General features: G+C 42.3%; 1 protein-coding gene across 4 annotated transcripts in view; it reads left to right on the plus strand.

Annotated features, from left to right (window-relative positions):
- DIAPH2 (diaphanous related formin 2) overlaps positions 1 to 22,765 on the plus strand; it is a 1,573,862-nt gene that overhangs the window by 439,849 nt on the left and 1,111,248 nt on the right. For all 4 annotated transcript variants that reach the window (XM_073598133.1, XM_073598134.1, XM_073598135.1 and 1 more), the window contains one exon: positions 13,918 to 14,028. In XM_073598133.1, coding sequence (XP_073454234.1) covers positions 13,918 to 14,028 — 111 coding nt within the window. The remainder of the gene's footprint in view (positions 1 to 13,917; positions 14,029 to 22,765) is intronic.

A 22,765-nucleotide genomic window follows, 5' to 3' on the forward strand; every position in this document is an offset into this window, starting at 1 on the left:
TGAGTGGTACCGGCGTTTAAGGCCCTATATGTTCAGGACCAAAGCTCCTGGGCACATTAAACCACTGGAAGGGATGGCCGCAGAGGACTTTAGGGATCAGAGGTCAACTCTATTGTACACCAAGGCAATGCCAAATGGGCAGCAAAACAAATTATGAGACCAAAATGTTACATGAATTCAGCATGATTCATAAATCCCCCCCTCGGCTGATCTAAAATGTCCCTGACCTCTAACTAATTGTGCGTTTGTTGGGTCACAAACTGTCACGTCTCTTCAGTGGTAAATCTGTTGAAAATTTGTGCAAATTTATTGCAGTTGACTGCACCAGGATTCAAGGAGCAGGGGCTGTAACAAAAAGAAAAATGGTTTTACATACCAAATGGAGGCAGCCTATTTTGCCTCTCATTGTGTTGCTTTCCTAGATAAATGCCCCCACACTGTCTTCCAGCTCCTAAAAGTAAATAGCCGTATTAAAGTCCGATTTTAGTTTTTAACACTCTTCTTGCTCCTTAGTTCTTACCTCCCCTGAAGGTCCATCCCTCTCAACAGACCCCACCCACACCAATTTTCTGACATTTTCTGTATGCATACCCCTTTTCAGTAGTTTTTGGTAAGAACACATAACGTCCCATGGTTGATACCTTCTGCAGTGGTGGGTGGTCGGAAATGCTGCAGAGCGTGATGTCATGTAGTGGCCTGAGTACAGTTCTTTGCAGCATTCTCCTGTAAGCTCAGGACTGCTTGAGCTCAGGACTGCTTGATAGCATGACCCTAGGGGGCTGGTCCTTGCTGCTTGGGGCTTACAGGAAGTGTGTAGGGGGGATATTAGTGTACTTCCTGTCACAGGTTGGGAGGAATTCAGAGGGAGAATGCAAGGAGATAGGAGTAGAGTTCCAGATTTTGCCCCCTTGGAACTTGGTGGGGCCCTTCCTGCAAAGATGTAACCTCCCAGTGACTGGTATTCCCAGGCTGGGAAATACCTGGAGAGGTCCTGACACCCTAAGTGGCATTCAAGTGGGGGACCAGACTAGAAGCAGACCCGACTGGGAAAAATGCAAATTGCAGTCAACCAACAAGGGGAAGAAGCTAAGTATGCAACCTACAATGCCCTGATTTGATATGTAACCTAATGGTGATTTCTAGAATTGGATGCCCTGAATCTGCAAGCACTATAACTGTGTACCCTGAAGTTGTCCTCCTTGAAGTTGGAAAGTAATTTTTTTGCAAATGCATTGGACTTGCCTCCATTATTTCTTGTGGCCTATCTGAGAAATGGTTAACCAGTTCTACCAGAAGGCTGCCGGGCAGAGTGTGGGGCATATCCTGGTAGAGGTACATGTAATGGCTCCTACAGGTTTGGGGACACATACTAATGTGAGAGGCAGTGAGGCCTGTTAGTGGTGTCCTTGTATAGACTGTAGTGCCCACGTTGAGAGGCCCTACCTACAGGTGCAAAAAGGTTAAATGCTATAAACTGGTAAAGTCAGGGTATCCGTGAGAAACAAATAGATAAATTTGAGGATGATGAATAAACAAATAAAACTTGCTTCCATATAAACCATGAAGTAACATTTATTATGTGGCCATAGATAAAGCGCACAGTCTAGATAAAAACACAGTCATGTGTGAACGACACAGTCTAATTTAAATGGTAAAAGCCCAAGTCTCCTCCAGCCTCAAACACTAAATGGAGGGCCCAGCACTTGTGACGGAAACAGGTTTAAGGTTCACATTCTAGCCGGAAGGCACGTGAAGGCTCGCTGGGACCAGCTGTTGGTGACCCGTGGGGAAGGCACACTACAGTGTGGTGTGTAGTAATGCTGGAGCCCACCAGGAAGATGGCTGCTCACAGGATGGAGTCAATAATCTGGCGGGCCAAGCCACTCCAGTGGTTTTTGTCAGAGGAAGAGGAGGGACCAGGGGGGCTCTCTATCCAATCATGTTTTAAAGCTCCTGGCTTGTTTGTCAAATCTTGGTGGATTGCTTGCGACACGGGACTTGGTCAATAGGATGCATGTTACTACCACATATAACTGCAAACCATTTCTATGGCTGAGCACCTTGGGTTTGTTTGTTGCATTCCTACATACAGGTGGGTTAAATGTCATTGGGTTTCATGCAACTTGGAAGAAGGCAGGCACTGGGCCACCAAAGATGATGCATGGGGCAACTTTGGATTAATGAGCGGATGGGTATTGATTGCCCAATTTGTTTTATAACTCTAGTTTAATTAAAGAAAATGAAAGGCTGAATGTGGACTTTAAATAGTTCTACACAACTTCAGGGCTCATTCATTTGATATGGTTATGGGAATGCAAGCCTTGGAGGACAGCATGAGGTCGGACAGTTGACAAGGCAGCAACTAGGTGTTCTTCCCAATCACCTTCTATCCACACCCAATCTATATCACATGTACTGGTATTCTTCTGTACATCACTTGACCCATGCCCTTCTTTGCAGACATCTTGGAATGGAAGTAACTTGCGTACAGGGCCCCGATCACAAGAAGCATGAATGTTTTTAGCTTCCTAACTGCTGTATGTCTCTTTTATCCACAATTAAGAATTTAGCATAACTGTGTTCAGCCAGAAGCGTGTGTTGTTAACATGGATGGTGGTTGGTGTTGCTGGAATTTTAAAAAAAAATGGCCACCTTTGCCGTGGGACATTAACCGTCGATAATGGCGCTTTCCTGCGGATAATTGTCTTTGTGTTCCGTCACTTATTGCTTGTTATGTTTAATAGCGCTTGTGCCGAACAGAAAATATTTTAAATGGAACACAATCCCCCCTCCGCAAGTAATCCAGTGCCATTTAACCATTAAAGTGCTCAAGCGATACTCTAGGTTCAGCTACTAGCTGCCGTAGCCCTGATTTTCTGGAGTTTCTTAGCAGCCTTGAATTATTAGATGATAAAGGCCTTTGCCAAGTGTAGGGCCATAGACGTGAAGTTGAGCCAATCTGTAGGGTGTATGATGTATGAAAATGGGTTTTCAGTTACATGGGAAATTACTCCAATTGCAACGTTCGGCCCCGCAATAATGAAGGTGATATGTGGTTTGCAGATGTCTAATCCCCCGAGCCACTTCGATCCATCCAGAATCATGAACTGATCCGATCGCCAGAAAAGTGACCAATGTTCAAGTGGACCTGTTACAAACCTGTGTAGAAAACTTCAAACGTGTTCACACCAGATGAGCTTGAAGGCTACCATAGAAAATGTGCTTTGCCGTTCACTTCACCTGCTGCTTGAATGGAAAGATCAAGATCAATGTGCCAAAAAAGGGGCATGCAGGACTTAACCCAACATCAACTGTTTAGATATGATTGAATGATAACTGCCTATTTAGGGCAAAGTGACAAATTCTTTTGATAGCCCTTCCCTTCCACCTACTGGTACCTTCCCCATGCTCCCCTACCACCCGTCCTCTCCTGGAGCCTTGTGTAAGCTCCATGTTGGCTGTGTTGGAGCATGTCCAGAGCTTATTACCTTCTCCCTGCCCCCCAGCTGACAGTGGTGGAGCCTGGTGATTGGCTGTTCAAAGGCTGACCAACCCACTTTGGGAAGGTGGATACATGCTGCTCCATAACTGGAAGAATCAAGTATTTTTTCAGGGCTATGGCAGGTGAGCGGAGCAATATGAGAGTATGGCAAAAAGTGAACTGTAGTAGGAGATGAGGGGGTATGTTTTTAATAGAGCCTATCACTTTGTCATGAATGGAGACAAGTTTAAGTTAAGGCTGAATACCATGGAGACTTAAAATTAATGCAGCTTTTTATTCACCGATGCACCACTTAAAGGGGTTGAAAATGAAAAATGAACAAAGCATATCCTTCTATAGTGTGTACTTGCCTCTATCCAAATCACTTAGTGTGATTTCTGTTTGTTCTTTCATTCCTCTGCTATCTGCACTCTTGTCACTCTTGACAGTTTATACCAACACCAGATAATCCTGGGAGACTGCCCCACTCCCCCTCCAGCACACAACAGGTGGTTGACAGCCTCAGCTGGTCACGTTTCTCTATGAGATTGTGTAGAGGTGTAGAGAGTGATAGTTGTGCCGGAAGGCGCACAGGTCAAAGGTCACAGGTCAAAGCCTGCTGTGTGATAGTGCATGGCAGTCTCAGCCTGGACCCCCACCAGGCTACGCCCCCAACACATTTTACTCTGCCTACCGAAGCTTACTAATGAGAAGGGGGTGTATCCTTTCATACCACTCAGGTCTCAGATTACACTCAGCTCTGTTCTTTATGCTATTCAGTGTGTGACATCAGACCCCAGCCCCCTGCCTTCTGGAATGCAGAAATTATATTAAAATTCTGGACTTTGAATGGCTGTAAAGAAGAGAGGGCTGCAGATAACCAGGTATAACTTTTGGGGCCCATGCCCAGTACAGGAGGGCTGATTGTACTGCCTTATCAGCGGACCTGGGTGTGCTTTAGAGCACCTATGCTAATAGGAGGAAGAGAGCAGGGTGACAGAGAGATGAGCTCACCAGTCTGCTGCTTCTCCATTCACTGTCCCTTCACAGGCTGGGGGAGGGACAGGACCTGGAATAGTTACTGAACTGCAGCAGAGGAAAATCAGGTCTCCTGCCCTGCTAGACTCGGCTGTGCTATGTGGCAGAGCTGTGTAAATCTCAGCACTGAATGAACAGAAATACAAACTCGTGAATATTAAAACAACCCCCATATACTGTAGGTATTTCGCCTGTTAATTTGGCTGTTTGCCTGGAGTTCAACACCAAAGCAAATATATACTTTTTTAGTTCACCTGTTTAAATTACGCCAACATATTGTACAATGCGTCATGCAGCTCGCAGAAAAATTCACATCCGTCACCATGCTAGTTTGACGAAACATTCAGTAATGATTTTAATTAAATGGAAGACAGCGAGGGACTTTGAGAACATCACCACGAACACGGGTAGAACAAACTCCACGCAGATAATATTCTCCACATAGGAAGTTTAGCTAGAAACGCGATGCTACAAAGCCACAGTGCTAACCACAAAACAAAAAAAAAAGCCTTGTCGCATCAAAGTGCCACCGCCGCAAGATAACAGTCGGGAAACCTTCACAGCGACATGCATCAAAAAAATTAAAAAACAAGAATCAGCCTGGATTTCAAAGCTGTGTTTTATCTAATAACTTTTCAAATTGTATCAAACTCGGTGATAAGTTTTCCTTTCTCCGTGGACATGACCTTTAAGAACAAATCCTCCTTATTGGTCCATTAAACCGTATCGCAGGACTTAACGAGGACTGATTACGCTTCCATCACAATGGCTGGGAGATGGGTAACTCTGGCTTTATTAATTCCCATAAATCATAATGACTTCTATAAAACTCCGCTATAGTTAACTGGAGCTGCTTAACATACCCTCCGATGCAGAGAAGCGTGCAGGATAAAAATTACAGGCCAGTAGTTTTGGTCAGCGATTGGCTCGGAGTTCAGTGCGCTGTGTAATAAAATGATTTCCCGGAATCAAAGGAGCGATTTTTCTTATGGGTTTATGGGGTCACTCCATCCTACAGAAGGGCAATACGCCGGATTATCGCACATTGAATCTAGCAATTCTCTTCAAGTATCTTTGTATGAGTCTCCATTGATAAGAAAAACGATTTGACTGTATTCAGAAGGGCCAAAAAATATTCCATTCACCTGATTTTTTTTTTTTTTAGTAGCGCCACCCTTTAAAAGTATGCAAAATCTCAAGGCACACCAGTCTAAAAATGTAAAAAACGTAATAGTTATCAATAGGACATCTGGGTCTGAGATGATGCACACAACTACCTTAATGGAATTAACATCACATCAGAAGACACCCTTCAAATCAGAGGTCCCCCATTACATCAGAGGTCTTCTCATCACTTCAGAGGTCCCTCCAATACATCAAAGGTCCCTCCATCAAATCAGAGGTCACTCCATTGTATCAGAAGTCCCTTCATCACATCAGACACCTTCCCATCACATCAAATGTCCTCCTATCACATCAAAGGTCCCCCCATGACTTTAGAGCTCCCCCATGACATCAGACACCTTCCCATCACATCAGAGGTCCTCCCATCACATCAGAAGTCCTTCAATCACATCAGAGTCCCTTCCATCACATCAAAGGTCCTCTCATCATATCAGAAGTCCCCATCACATCAGAGATCCCTCATCACAGGTCCTCCCATCACAATAGAGTTTTCCCTTCACGTCAGAGGTCTCCCATTACACCAGAGGTCCCCCTACCACATCAGAGTCTCCCTTTCAAAGGTCCCCCCATCAAATCAGAGGTCACTCCATTGTATCAGAGGTCCCTCCATCACATCAGACACCTTTCCATCACATCAGAGGTCCTCCCATCACATCAAAGGTCCGCCCATGACTTTAGAGCTCCCCCATCACATCAGAGGTCCTCCCATCACATCAGAGGTCCTCCTATCACATCAAAGGTCCTCCCATGACTTTAGAGGTCCCCCATGACATCAGACACCTTCCCATCACATCAGAGGTCCTCCCATCACATCAGAAGTCCTTTCATCACATCAGAGCCCCTCCATCACCTCAAAGGTCCTCTCATCATATCAGAAGTCACCCATCACATCAGAGATCCCTCATCACATGTCCTCCCATCACAATAGAGTTTTCTCTTCACATCAGAGGTCTTCCATTACACCAGAGGTCCCCCTATCACATAAGAGTCTCCCTTTCACCACAGAGCCTTCTCATCACATCAGAGTCTCCCATCAAAATGTCCCCCCAATACAGAGCTCCCCAATTACACGGGCCCTCTTTATGACAGAGTCTCCTAAACACAGAGATTCCTCATCAAAGTACTCCCTCATCACAGACCCCGCCCCCCCCCTCCCAATCACACAGTGCCCTCTTCAGATCAGTGCCCTACCTTTTGGCTCCAGCAGTGAGGCAGAGGCCTACTAGCTAAAATATTTAAGAATAGTTTAGTTTAGTGTTTCTCGACCAGGATACCGTGGCACCCTGGGGACCCAGTTTGCCCTGGATCATCATCATGTGTTGCCATGGTATGGACAGTCCAGCTGCTAACACCATAGCACTGAATAACACTGTGGGGTTGATTTACCAAAACTGGTGAGTGCAAAATCTGGTGCAGTTATGCATGGTAGCCAATCAGCTCCTAACTTCAGCTTGTTCAATTAAGCTTTAACAAAAAAAAAAATGGAAGCTGATTTCTCTGCAGAGCTGCACCAGATTTTGCACTCTCCGGTTTTAGTAAATCAACTCTTGTGCGTCCAGCCCTAGAGTGTTATTGGTTGTTATGGTGCTGACGGATGGCGCACCCACACCCTGGCAACTCTTGACGCTCTGATTCAGGTCAAACTGGATCTTGTGCTCTTGACACTCCACAGGAACCTTAACAGCAACCTAAGTTGCCCCGGCACCCCAGTTGAGTAACACTGCTGTAGAGTGATGAATAGCATTCCACACGTTTTTTTAGAGGGTGTCTGTAGGAATTTGTGTTCATTCAACCTTGGTGGACTTCTTGTCTTTTTTCTGCCATCACTATTCAATGTTTCTATTGTCCTCGTCGCCTTCAGTTTCAAAGTTCTGGGAAAATGAAGTGAGTGAGAGAAATTTTACACACGTATTTATTTAAGCTTTGACTGTCGGTGAAGGGGCACAGAAGTCAAGTCCCGGAATAGCTGGTGTGAATGAGATAATGATTGAGTGGATGGCTCTCCCTTCAGAGGTTAAGGCCGCCTGACACACACAGTCCTGTAATTTTTACAAGCCGATATGAGAAGAGGAGTTAAGTGATGGAAGGATAGGAGATGTGATTGTATTCTGCTTTATTCCGGGGTCAAGGTGACAATGCAAGAGCGCACTGCGTTCATCTGGAGTATCGAGGGAATTGAAACCCTGGCCTGATTACATGTAATCCTTGTGTCTTAACATTCACTGCAAGTCTGACACTTTTTAGAAAAACACTATATATATATATATATATATATATAGGGTTGCAGCACAGACAGCTACAGTAAATGTGTTCCTCATATATCAGCAGAACGCTAAAACAAAGTTTCAGGCATCCCTGCCCTTTATGGAGCTTTCGCCAAACCATACCAGGCCACGTGTCTTGAACATGGGGTCTGAAGACAAGGGTATTCCCCTTCACCACAACTATGGCTGGTGGTTGTGAGGGTCTGTGGGCAGGGGGCTTATCAGAATCTGGAAGCTTTCTTATAAAATAAGGGGGCTCCCTGATACCACCACTGACATGAATAAGTAAAGGGGTACCAAAGTATCTCTACTCATGTATAAAATACATGAGTAGAGATACCTAGGTTATACTGTCGGCCAGCGGTTAATTTCACCTTTTACTAAGCTATGGGAAACTTTCCTTGCAAAGTGAAAATTCCCTTCCAAAGTGAATAGCCTATTTGCTTTTAATAACCATTTAAGTATGGCAATACTAATGATAATACAATTTGGCTAAACATTCTACAGCATCTCTACAAAGGTCCCCAACAAACGTTCCCTAAATCCACCACCTAAAAACACAGCAATGGCAGGGAAAGCAAAAAGTGATAAAATCATCCATGGTTTTGAGTGAGTGAAATGAGTACAAGACTCATTAACTTGTTTCTGATAGAAATGTTCCCTTCATTCGTAATGTATTAGCACAAGCCATTAAGCCGGGATTTCTCCTGGCAGGAAGCAACGTGAGCAGATGGCACCTCCAGTTTTTATGAATCGGCGATTGGACTTGTTCTTCGGCTTGTTCGCACATGTCACCAGGCAAAGCACAACCTATTCAAGCAGACACTCTCTGAAGATGGCACTGTGTTCCAGAAGAAAGAAAATATTTGCCCCCTTCAGCTGAAGGTGCTTCTAATTGATCTTCCTTGCTTGGAACAAAGCCATAAAACTGAAGTTCGTTTTTGTAAACTATGAATTTGCTTGTAAGACTAAAGGCTTGTGTCAATGGGATTTTGTTCTTGTCAGAACAGCTTCTCTACCCATGCATGTCAATGGGAATGCAAAAGCAGCTTGATACCAGCTGATGCAGCCTAGAAGAAGGCCAACTGCAGGTCATAAGGAGGTCAATGGCAGCTCAAATGCTCAAACTCTGGATAATCTCATAAGCGCCTCCAACTAATATCACATGTAAGCAGAAGATACATGGATGCAAACTGCATTTACCCATCAAAAACAAGCCCAAAGCCTGTCGCCACAGGCCCTAAAGCTGCCCAAACCCAAGTCATAAGATGAGGATCTCATTGAACATGCTTTTTTAAGCTGAAACATTTGTCCCTGTAAGGGTGCCCTTAACCATAGCATTATGGAGTTGATTGAGGTACGAGCGATGGCAAACAAGCAACTGATCAATGACTTCATATCAAACAATGCAACACGTGTAGTAGTGTTCCACGCTTGTGACTGACTGGAAATATCAACCAAAAAATATGATTGATCAATGATAATTGGAAATGATCAATGAAAACCAAACATATCAAAATTAATTCTGTTTGAGTGCCCATAAGAGATCAACAAATTCTTGCCATGGCCGATTCACGCTTATGAAATTGGGGGCTCTCTTAACTGATGAGAAGGAGGGTCTCTGTTTTGTGAATTGTATTTGAATTGATTTGTTTAGTTGCATTGAATAATTGTTTGAATTATCACATGAATATGTGTGTGACTTCTGTAAGTAAGTCCAATTGAACCAAAGGTCTTTCACAAACAAATACCTATAGGCAAGGCCCATCTGTAGAGCTGGCATTTTGGTTTTTGGACCAACAATCCTAATCTCTTACCTTCTAAAGGTGATGGAACCACCAAAAACAATATGCAAGAGCATTTTCTCAACCTGGTCACATTGTTTTGGTGATATCTGGTATTGGGACATTCATATTTTTCAAACTGATTTTCTCATTGCTCTTTGTGGAAGGCTCTTTCAAATGTACTACCAACCTACTCGTTCTCTTCGTTCCTCTCAAGACCTCCTGCTCTCTAGCTCCCTGGTCACCTCCTCCCATGCTCGCCTCCAGGACTTTTCCAAAGCCTCTCCAATCCTATGGAATGCCCTACCCCAATCTGTCCGATTATCTTCTACTTTATTAGCTTTTAGACGTTCCCTGAAAACCCTTCTCTTCAGAGAAGCCTACCCTTCCCACACCTAACAACTGTATTTTCATTTTTTCCATCAGATCATCCCCCACAGTTATTACCTTTTGTTTCCACTTGACCCTCCCTTCTAGATTGTAAGCTCTAACGAGCAGGGCCCTCTGATCCCTCCTGTATGGATTTGTATTGTAAGTGTACTGTCTGCCCTCATGTTGCAAAGTGCTGCGCAAACTGTTGGCGCTATATAAATCCTGTATAATAATAATAATAATAATAATAATAATGTAAGTTGCTTCCTGTAAGAAAGTGTGTGTTATAAACCAGACAGTTTCTTATATATCTTGAAGACTCCATTGGGAAAATCTTTGCATATGGATCCCCATGGATCTACACATCTGCTGTAACCACTATGATGGTGTCACACTTCCCTGTCATTTTTTTCTATAAGGGATAGTTCAATGGAATTTGGTGGGCTCACCTCTTGGGGACTCCAGTGGCAGAATATCCATACCATATTGCCTTGCTGTTCTCACCTACCTGGAAAATGTGGATGCTCTTGCATTCTCCATAGCATAAAAGAAAGTTAAAATCAAGAAGAGATAGTGGGTGCTCTTTATATTGGACAAGGGAGGTGTGCATACCTGACAACTGGACTTCACAGGAGATCTTCAAAACTATTAGTTGGTTTTATCTTTCTAGCATCTAACAAATACTGAAATGTTCATTTTAGGTGGACTGATCTTAGTATATATGGTATGGAGGTGTGACTAGATCTAATATTGGGCTATAACATCCACAACCTCAAAGCGAGAGGGGATGAATTAGGGTGCTAAGATGGACAAGCTCATCGCTTGAGTCTCTAGAAAATATTAGAAATCATTAGTGGGCTTTGTCTCTCCTACATCTAACGAATACTGAAATGTCCATTTTGAGTGGACTGATATTGGTATATATGCTATTAGGGTGCGACAGCACCCAAAGCTGGGAGGGAGCACCCAAAACCTCAAAGCAGAATGTGATACACCAAGGTACTAAGGTGGGACAAGCTTGAATCTCCAGGAAATATTAGAAATAGTTGGTTTTGTCTCATCAACATCTAATGAGTACTAAAATGTCAATTTTGGATGCACTGATATTCGTTTATATGCTATTGAGGTGTGGCTGCATCCAAAGCTGGGATGGAGCACCCACACAACCTTAAGGCAGGCAAGGTTGAATCTAGGTACTAAGGTGCACAGTGTCCTCACTAGATTCTGCAAGGGATATTGGAAACCTTTAGTTGGTTTTATCTGTCCAGCATCTATCAAATATCGAATTGTCCATTTCGGATTGACTGAGCTTCGTATTTATGCTATGGAGGTGTGACGACATCCAAAGCTTAAAGGGAGCACCCAAAACCTCATAGCAGGAGGGGATTAATTTAAGTACTATGGTGGACGGTCTCATTACATCTCCAGGAGATATTGGTTGGGTTTATTTCTCCAGCATTCAACAAATACTTAGTTGTCCATTTTGGGTAGACTAATCTGAGTATATACAGCAGGGGTCTTCAAACTACGGCCCTCCAGTTGTTCAGGAACTACAATTCCCATCATGCCTAGTCATGTCTGTGAATGTCAGAGTTTTACAATGCCTCATGGGACGTGTAGTTCTGCAACAGCTGGAGGGCCGTAGTTTGAGGATCCCTGATATACAGTATATGGTATGAAGGTGTGACAACTTCCAAAGCTGGGAGAAAGCACAACTTTAAAGTAGGAGGGGATGAATTTAGGTACAAAGGTGAAAGATCTCATCACTGGAGTCCCCAGGACAAATAAGACATTGTTAAATGGCTTGCCCCCGTAATCCACTTATGTCTAAATTATTGCCTTGGGGTCGTGTGATATTTTAACTTAATCGATTCTGGAAGCAAAGTAATGAATACATGCATACACAAATGAAGAAGACTCTGATATTGTCTAAAGTTACCAAATTACAGAAACAAGTCTCAGTTCCTGGAACAAAAGATCTTTTGTTTGTTACAGAATACACTTATTACATGACCTATTGTATCTGGTGTATTCCAGCGCAGAGGATTCTCAATTTTCAACAGCTACTTACACAAAATGTTACTGTAAAATTATTCCTGATATTAATAATACTTGTTAGATTTAATTCACTGTTTCCACTCTCTGCCGGCGCTGAAGCTATAATCAAATTCACAGCTAATTAATTTTTTTCCCCTCAGCTGATACTTGTGATGAGTTTTTGGAGACTTAAAACATTGTCTGTAAAACTGTCTACGAACGGTCAAAGATGTGGAATACTTCTCAGGAAGAAAAGCTAAGGGGGCTAGTTATATTTTTTAGTCCGTTAACGTTATGTTAAAGCAGCCCCCTGAAAATAATGGGTTGCCATTGCGTCATAGAAGCCTAATGAAATGAATGGGCTGTCATTTCCCCTAAAAGTCCAGAATATTGGACAAAACTCACTGCATTGCCATGCATTGTGGCCTGTTGCAAAGCATGTGTTACCTGAGTTTGGGTACCATTCAGAACGGATAGCACTGCAACGCGTGTCATGTGTGATTCTGCAATGTACACTTTACAGTGTCGCAGAAATGTAAATGGACCCTAAAGGAAAATCTAAGACCATAGGCGTGTGCATGGGGTGTTCCGGGTGTGCCTGGGCACACCCTAATCACCACGTGCGCACTGACATATCTTCAGTGGTCTCAATGACAACCCCGCCAATGCTCCAGGGGGCCCATGTAGACTGCCTGTTCAATCTAGTGAGGACACTGTGCACCTTAGTACCTAGATTCAACCTTGCCTGCATTAAGGTTGTGTGGGTGCTCCATCCCAGCTTTGGATGATCCCCTCCATTTTCCTCCTGCAGCAGCTGAAAGCCTGCTTCTCCTCCACCCCCTCGTAGGAAAATACAGGGATCAGCTCCAGTAAATGCCATCCTGCTGCCCCTCCTGCCCAGGTTCTCTTCTTTGTCTGTGGCCTTGGCCCCATGTGTGCTCCCCTAGTAACCCCCCCACAGTGCTGCCGTCTTCTCCCCTCTCCTGCCGGCTGCTGCAGGGAATGTTTCAGGATGGAGAACGGGGAAGGGGCCGGTAATTTACCAGCCCCTTCCTTTTCCGAATGAACACAGTACCGATCAGTCACTGTGTTCATTCATAACTGGAGCATAGTAACTGTGTTTACTATGATTCGGTTGGTGAATGGACAGGAGGCTCTTTACAGAGCTATTCCTTTTCATTTATTGTGTGCAGCTGAGGCTGCAGAGACGGAGATTGAGGACTGCGTGTTCAGGTTGTGGGGTCGGATTGGGTATGAGGTAATCCTACCTACAAATCAGATTTTACAGAGTTGCTTCGGGCCTCATTCACACCTGACTGCTTCACTTTTTATAGTGCGTTTGCTGTAAAGCAGCAAATATAAGCCCATTCACATGAATGGGCTTTCCTACCCGCGACAAGTGCGCCAAATTAGCTCAAGTCCCTTTTTTTGGCACTAAGCCAAGCGCCTTTTGCATTCCATGTTTTGCACATAAGGCGCGGCAAAACGCGGGACTGCTATCTATGTTTGGGGTGCCATTAAGAAGTAATGGTACCGAAAGCGTGCTGCACATTTTGCCACGTTTCTGAAAACGCTGGCAGAGACACGTGCCTAGGTGTAAATGTGACTTAATATTCTTGGCAATAATTCCATGTAAAAAAATTGGTTTGAGGACCTTTGTTGCGGCCGATTCAGTGTTTTCTGTTACAGTTTTTTTTGTTCATTTTTCACATTGTTGCTTTTTATTGATTTTCTTCCTCTAAACTTCCCTCCGCAGGTGTCTTGTATGCAGTTCATAAACGCCCTTCTGACCTCTCCGGAAGATCTGGACTTCAGGATACACCTGAGGAATGAATTCTTAAGATGCGGGTTAAAGCAAATCTTACCTGTAAGTTGGAGCCCTCCTCATTATCGAGTCGTTCTTCACACACACTAGTACAAACACGGGAACTGTCTATTTAATTAAACCGGATATAACTTTAAAGTGTACCAAAGGAAAACTTTTTTTTTTTTTTTTTGGGAAGAGGTGGGGAAGGTTAAAACAATTGTCTAGCTTTTTATGGTTTTAACTGTCCGTGTCTTGTTGAGGAGATTTTCCTTTACTTCGGCACAACAAAAAATGACAGGAAATCCATCGGCCGTCAGAATAGGTTGCCCCATTCTAAGATTTCCCAGATACAACCTTAAAGTATACCTTAAATAACTTTTTTTTTTTTGGAAGAGGTGGGGATGGTTAAAACCATTATCTAGCTATTTATGTTTTTTCTGTTTGTGCCTTCTTGAGATTTCTCTTTGGCACAACAACAAAAAATGAGAGGAGTTGTCAGATTTTGGATTTATCATCATGTTCTCCCAGCAGGGACATGGATCATAATTTAACACTTGTCTGGGATTTTAACCTTTTCCTATCACGTCTAGAAAAAAAAGTTTTAGCTAGAGATTCACTTTGACCTTTAACCAGAAACCAACGTTTAGCTTGTTTTTGTTTTTTTACTGTCTTTGTCCTGTTGAGATTTCCCTTTGTTTCAAAAGGCATGACGGGAAATGAGAGTAAATCCACTGGTCATCGAAATAGTTACCCCTGTTGGAAGATATTCCTTTCCTTTTTGTCTTTGAACAGCTGTCAGATTTTGAATTTATCATCATGCTTCCCCCAGCAGGGACATGGGGAGAGGTGGGGATGGTTAAAATCACCATCTAGCTAGTTTTTGTTTTTTACTGTCTTTGTCCTGTTGAGATTTCCCTTTGTTTCCAGAAGCACAATGGGAAATGAGAGGAAATCCATTGGTCATTGGAATAGGTTTACCCATTAGAAGATTTCCCTTCCCTTTTTTATTGGGACAGTTGTCAGATTTTGGACTTATCATCATGTTCTCCCAGCAGGGACATGGATCATATTTTAACACTTGGCTGGGATTTTAACCTTTTCCTATCCCATCCAGAAACAAAAAGTTTTAGCTAGAGATTCACTTTGACCTTTAACTAGAAACCAACGTTTTTTTCTGCATTAGGAAAAGGCAGATGGTTAAAGCCACCATCTAGCTTGTTTTTGGTTTCTACTGTCTTTGTCCAGTTGAGATTTCCCTTTGTTTCCAAAGGCATGACGGTAAATGAGAGGAAATCCATTGGTCATCGGAATAGTTGCCCCTGTTGGAAGATTTTCCTTTCCTTTTTTTCTTGGGACAGCTTTCCAGATTTTGAATTTATCATCATGCTTCCCCCAACAGAGACATGGGAAGAGGTGGGGATGGTTAAAATCACCGTCTAGCTAGTTTTTTGGTTTTTACTGTCTTTGTCCTGTTGAGATTTCCCTTTGTTTCCAGAGGCACAATGGGAAATGAGAGGAAATCCATTGGTCATCGCAATAGGTGTACCCATTAGAAATTTTCCCTTTCCTTTTTTTCTTGGGACAGTTGTCCGATTTTGGATTTATCATCATGTTCTATCGTAATTTCATTACCCTTTCCAAACAGTTTTAGCTAGACTTTGCCCTTTAACCTTGTAAAAGATAGCAACTTTTTTCTACTTTGGGAAGAAGTGGGGATGGTTAAAACCAACATCTTGCGTGTTTTTGGTTTTTAATGTCTTTGTCCAATTGAGATTTCTCTTAGTCTCCAAAGGCATGATGGAAAATGAGAGGAAATCCATTGGTCATTGGAATAGGTGCCCCCCATTGGAAACTGTATCTTTCCTTTTTGTTCTTGAGGATTTTAACCTTTTCCTATCCCATCCAGAAACAAAAAGTTTTAGCTAGAGATTCACTTTGACCTTTAACCAGAAACCAACATTGTTTCTGCTTTGGGAAAAGGCAGATGGTTAAAGCCACCGTCTAGCTTGTTTTTGGTTTTTACTGTCTTTGTCCTGTTGAGATTTCCCTTTGTTTCCAAAGGCATGACGGGAAATGAGAGGAAATCCATTGGTCATCGGAATAGTTGCCCCTGTTGGAAGATTTCCCTTTCCTTTTTTTCTTAGGACAGCAGTCAGATTTTGGATTTATCATCATTCTCCCCCAGCAGGGACATGGGAAGGGGTGGAGATGGTTAAAACCACCATCTTGTTTGTTTTTGGATTTTACTGTTTTTGTACTGTTGAGATTTCCCTTCGTTTCCAGAGGCACTATGGGAAATGAGAGGCAATCCATTGGTCATCAGAATAGGTGTGCCCATTGGAAGATTTCCTTCTTTTTTTTTTTCTTGGGACAGCTGTCAAGATTTGGGATCTCCCATCATGCCCTCCCAACAGGAGCATGGATTGTAATTAAACACCCCGCCGGAATTATAAGTGTTCCTTACTCAAACTAAAATAAGAAGTTTTAGTTGGTAAACAATTTAACCCTGTACCAGAGAGCAACTTTTTTTTAATGGGGGCGGGGGGTGTGTTGTTGAAACCATTGTCTAGTTCTTTTACTGCCTTTGTCCTGTTGGGGGTATTTTTTTTTTTTGTTTCAAGAGGCACAACAGGAAGTAATGCCGCGTACACACAATCGGTTTTATCGTTGGAAAAAGATATGACGGCTTTTCGGATGGGATTCCGTTCAAGTGTGCCTTGCATACACACGGTCACGCAAAATTTCGCTGAAATTACGACCATCAAGAACGCAGCGACGTACAACACTATGACGAGCCGAGAAAATGACGTTCAATGCTTCCGAGCATGCGTAGGGATTTTGCGCGTCGGAATTGCCACAGACGATCGCATTTTCGGCTAGGAACTTTTCCCGACCCAAAAATTGAGAGCATGCGCTCAATCTTTTGCTGGCTGGAATTCCGCCAGCAAAAGACCGATGGAGCATACACACGGTCGCATTTTCCGACGAAAAAATCTCATCGGTCTTTTGCGGGCCGAAAATCCGACCGTGTGTACGCGGCATAAGAGGAAATACATTGGTCATTGGAATAAGTGTTCTCACTGGAAGATTTCCCGTTACCTTTTTTTTGTGGGGACAGCTGTCGGCTTTAGAATTACTCTGTTCACCTGGCAATGGTCACCAGGCACCTAGAGCGGATAAATGGGCATTTTGAAACCGCGGACAGAATCGCCAGGATTCTGCCCGTGATTTCAAAACGCTCTAGTAAAATGACAAATTGTACCATGCACATTTTAGATGCCATTTAGCTTAATGGCACCTAAAAATGCAGTGTGAGTCTGCCATTATTGTGGTGCCATAAATTGCGGCAAACCGCATCATGTGATGCGGTTTCTGCCAGTGATTGGAAATGCCCAGTTGTGAATGCAGCATTAGGCTACATATACTCTGACCACCCTTAAACTTAACTCTCCTGGCAAAAGAAAAATGCTAAACGCGGCAAAAAAGCAGTGCCGCATTTTTTTTTAGCCCTTTTTTTGCAGCATTTAGCCCTTGGAGTTTATTAATTTCATTGGCCAGAGTACTTGCCATTGAACTAATAAACACCCAAGCGCTAAACCCAACTACCGCTTAGGCACGTTTACGTTAGCTTACAAGTGTTTTTGCCACTTTTGGTGTTTTTTGGCCATGATTATTCTTTGTTCTGGAGAGGGACGTTTAACTGCCCCTAAACTCTCCGAAATTCTGATGAAAGCCTATTGCCGTGTACACACGATCGGACATTCCGACAACAAAATCCTGGATTTATTTCCGACGCATGTTGGCTCAAACTTGCCTTGCATACACACGGTCGCAGAAATGTTGTCGGAAATTCCGAATGTCAAGAGCGCGGTGACGTACAACACGTACGACTAGCCAAGAAAAATGAAGGTCAATAGCCAGTGCAGCTCTTCTGCTTGATTCCGAGCATGCGTGGAATTTTGTGTGTCGGAATTGTGCACACACGATCGGAATTTCCGACGACGGATTTTGTTGTCGGAAAATTTGAGAACCAGCTCTCAAATTTTTGTTGTCGGAAATTCAGACAAAAAATGTCCGAAGGAGCCTACACACGGTGGGAATTTCTGACAACAAGCTCCCATCGAACATTTGTTGTCGGAATGTCCGATCGTGCGTACGCGGCATTTGTGTACATGGACACATGGGGGGATTATTTACTAAAACCAGCTGCACCAGATTTTGCACTCTCCAGTTTTAGTAATTCAACCCCATAGGCTTTAATCAAGTTGAGTTCAGGGGGGTTTGGCAGAAAAAACACCAAAAGCACCTAAACTCACGTTTAGCAGCGGCAGAGTACATGAGGCCTTAGAGTTGTCCCTGCTCACATTTAAGCATTGAGGTTCCTGTAGCTCAACGCCTGAAGCCTGAAAAGTTATATGAGCTCCTTTTTGAAGCAGAATATGATCTTTTTGGTCCCATGGACTTGTATGGGAGCACACGAAAAAAAGCATATAAAAACAGACGTGTTTTTTAGGCACTCCCAGAATAAAAGTCTGTGAGCCAAGAATACCTGATCCTGCCCCAAAGAAGCCCCTGTATGGAACCCGAGGCTTAGTAATGACTCAAAATTGCTCCATGCTCAATATAAATGGGGCTTAGTCATGTAAGAGAGGGATGTTTTATGTTTTTTCTCTCTTTGTTAGCTAAAATATAATAATGTCTTCACGGTGACAGACTATAGACCCTTAGGTGGACCTTTGACCCTTAAGCCACCATTAGGTGGACCTTCAGAGTCGCTCTAACCTACAATCAAGCACTTCCGTATAAGAAGCCTTCACTATCTAGACGCTGTTAGCTAAAATATAATGATGTCTTCACGGTGAAAGACTATAGACCCTTAGGTGGACCTTCGACCCTTAAACCACCATTAGGTGGACCTTCAGAGTCACTCTAACTTACAATCAAGCACTTCTGTATAAGAAGCCTTCACTATCTAGACGCCATACCTTCTAGACATCAAATTATGTCACCCCTTCTCTTGTCACCTAGCAGTAAACGAATTCAGCTTTAAAGAAGTATTACAATAGCCCTTTCCTTACTGTGATCCTCTTTTTTTTTTTTTTTTTGGTGGACCAATGCTCAGGGGAAGAATTAAAGCTTATTCGAGCGGACGCATGGCAAAGACGTTTGGCAGCCCCAGGTCAGATCCCAGCTGCGGCGTTCATGGTGCCCCTCTCCAAGTTCACCGCACATTCTCTTGAACGTTATTGTTTCCAGCAGTGTGTGCCGAGGAAACAATTTAAATTGAGTTGACCATAAAATGGTCTGTTTCCTTAATTGAATAACTTGGGGATATATTTATGTTAAATGTGTTCTGTGTCACATACAGTTTCACTCATGTAGAATGCCTGGTGTCGGCTTTTTTCTTTTTTTAAACTCTCAGGTGGCCTGCTGAGTTCTGGCTGTAAAATTCGATTTTCTTTTTCTTTTCTTTTCTTTTCTTTTCTTTTCTTTTCTTTTCTTTTCTTTTCTTTTCTTTTCTTTTCTTTTCTTTTCTTTTCTTTTCTTTCCTTTCCTTTTCTTTTTTCTTTGAAATAAGTTAACTAGAATATACACTCTATTGTGAAAAGTATTGGGACGCCTGCCTTTACACACACATGAACTTTTCTTTTCTTTTTTTTTCTTTTTTTTTTTAAATAAGTTAACTATCTGCAATTCTTTTTTTCCCCCTCTCTGTCGATCATTGAAAGTATAATTGTAGAGGAGATGGGTCTGTCTCCAAACTTTTGAGTATGAGGGCCACCTCCTATATCTTACAAATGTTCAGGGGACAAAAAAAATGAGCTTTTTATAAATGAATAAGCCCCCATCAGAGTTCCAACTTATATCAGAGCCCCCCCCCCACCCCCTTACATCAGGGTCCCCATCAGATCAACAGTTAATTTTTTGCTTTTTTTTTTTTTTTTTGCATAGAACAAAACTCCTTTAATGGTATTTTACCAAATGGCAACAAATGAGAGTTCATTTTTAGGGTTTGCATATCCTTTAGTAGTGGTTAGAATATACACTTTATTGTGAAAAGTATTGGGACGCCTGCCTTTACACACACATGAACTTTAATGGCATCCCAGTCTTAGTCCGTAGGGTTCAATATTGAGTTGGCCCACCCTTTGCAGCTATAACCAATTCAACTCTTCTGGGAAGGCTGTTCACAAGGTTTAGGAGTGTGTCTATGGGAATGTTTGACCATTTTTCCAGAAGCGCATTTGTGAGGTCAGGCACTAATGTTGGATGAGAAGGCCTGGCTCACAGTCTCCGCTCTAATTCATCACAAAGGTGTTCTATCGGGTTGAGGTCAGGACTCTGTGCAGGCCAGTCAAGTTCCTCCACTCCAAACCCACTCATCCATGTCTTTATGGACCTTGCTTTGTGCACTGGTGCGCAGTCATGTTGGAACAGGAAGGGGCCATCCCCAAACTGTCCCCACAAAGTTGGGAGCATGAAATTGTCCAAAATGTCTTGGTATGCTGACACCTTAAGAGTTCCCTTCACTGGAACTAAGGGGCCAGGCCCAACCCCTGAAGAACAACTCCACACCATAATCCCCCCCCTCCACCAAATGATTTGGACCAGTGCACAAAGCAAGGTCCATCAAGACATGGATGAGCGAGTTTGGGGTGGAGGAACTTGACTGGCCTGCTCAGAGTCCTGACCTCAACCCGATAGAACACCTTTGGGATGCATTAGAGTGGAGACTACGAGCCAGGTCTTCTCGTCCAACATCAGTGCCTGACCTCACAAATGCGCTTCTGGAAGAACGGTCAAACATTCCCATAGACACACTCCTAAACCTTGTGGACAGCCTTCCCAGAAGATTTAAAGCTGTTATAGCTGCAAAGGGTGGGCCAACTCAATATTGAACCCTACGGACTAAGACTGGGATGCCATTAAAGTTCATGTGCGTATACTTTTGAAAATATAGTGTAATTTAGAGTCACTTTATTGCCTGATATTTCATTTTGACAGGAGTTCCCCTTTAACCTTCTACCGTTTTACCATATTATGCGGCAGCGTTAAATCAGTTGTATAATTTCTGCGGCGTGGCAGAAAATGTTGTGACCATAGTAACATCCCTTTATTAAACCATAAATAATTGAATCACATTTTAAAAACAGTGATGAGCGTTAGGAATGTGGGTTACATCGTTCCTCGCTGTGACGGACGTTTGACTGGCAGCGCATGTACAAGATATGCAAATAACCGAATACTCCAATCATTCTAACTATTTAATTATAGTATTAAGAGTGAAAAAAAAAAAGAAGGAAAATTGCAGAAGGCAGCAAGTGTAACAAAACATCATCATTGTATCAGTTTATTGTGTTAGTTGTGTGGACAAAAATGTGAGGCGTAACTTTCTAAATCTCCTGTATAATTTATAAAGGCACATTTAAAAATGGCTACTAAGTAAAATCTTTAATGGCCATAAAATGTGTGAGAGACTTAATGAAGTGCGTTCTTTTATTAAGGATCTGGATTGTGCTGTTCAAGCTTTCATCTGAATGCTGGACTTTTAGCACTTTTGTTGGGCGCTGAATGTATATAATAACAATATTTCTACCACTACTATCTATGACAGCTTCCTATCTACAATGGTCCCCCTCCCCCACACTTATCTAATTCTATCTATCTATCTATCTATCTATGTATCTATCTATCTATCTATCTATCTATCTATCTATCTATCTATCTATCTATCTATCTATCTATCTATCTATCTATCTATCTATTCTCTTGTTCTCTCTCTTTCCTTTCTCCCTCTTCCTAGCATCTTTCTAGCTTTGCCTCTCCTTCTTTATTTATTTTTCTTTCTTTCTTTCTTTCTTTCTTTCTTTCTTTCTTTCTTTCTTTCTTTCTTTCTTTCTTTCTTTCTTTCTTTCTTTCTTTCTTTCTTTCTTTCTTTCTTTCTTTCTTTCTTTCTTTCTTTTCTTTTCTTTTCTTTTCTTTTCTTTTCTTTTCTTTTCTTCTCTTTTATTTTCTTTCTTTCTTTCTCTCTTTCTTTCTTTCTTTTTTCTTTCTTTCTTTCTTTCTTTCTTTCTTTCTTTCTTTCTTTCTTTCTTTCTTTCTTTCTTTCTTTCTTTTCTTTTCTTTTCTTTTCTTTTCTTCTCTTTTATTTTCTTTCTTTCTTTCTTTCTTTCTTTCTTTCTTTCTTTCTTTCTTTCTTTCTTTCTTTCTTTCTTTCTTTCTTTCTTTCTTTCTTTCTTTCTTTCTTTCTTTCTTTCTTTCTTTCTTTCTTTCTTTCTTTCTTTCTTTCTTTCTTTCTTTCTTTCTTTCTTTCTTTCTTTCTTTCTTTCTTTCTTTCTTTCTTTCTTTCTTTCTTTCTTTCTTTCTTTCTTTCTTTCTTTCTTTCTTTCTTTCTTTCTTTCTTTTCTTTCTTTCTTTCTTTCTTTCTTTCTTTCTTTCTTTCTTTCTTTCTTTCTTTCTTTCTTTCTTTCTTTCTTTCTTTCTTTCTTTCTTTCTTTCTTTCTTTCTTTCTTTCTTTCTTTCTTTCTTTCTTTCTCTTTCCATTTCTCTCTCTCGCCCTCCCTCTCTCTTTCTTTCTTTCTCTCCCCTCTCTCTCTCTCTCCCCCCCTCTCTCTCTTTTTCTTTTCTTCTCCCCCACTCTTTCTCCCTCCGTCTCTCCCTCTCTTCCCTCTCTCACTCCTCTCTCCCTTTCTCTTTTTCTTTTCTTTTCTTCTCTCCACTCCTTCTCCCTCTTCTCTCTCTCTCTCTCTCTCTCTCTCTCTCTCTCTCTCTCATTCTTTCTCTCTCTCTTTCTTTC

The sequence above is a fragment of the Aquarana catesbeiana genome, linkage group LG09 (genome assembly GCF_042186555.1).
Source record: "Aquarana catesbeiana isolate 2022-GZ linkage group LG09, ASM4218655v1, whole genome shotgun sequence".
NCBI lineage: Eukaryota > Metazoa > Chordata > Amphibia > Anura > Ranidae > Aquarana > Aquarana catesbeiana.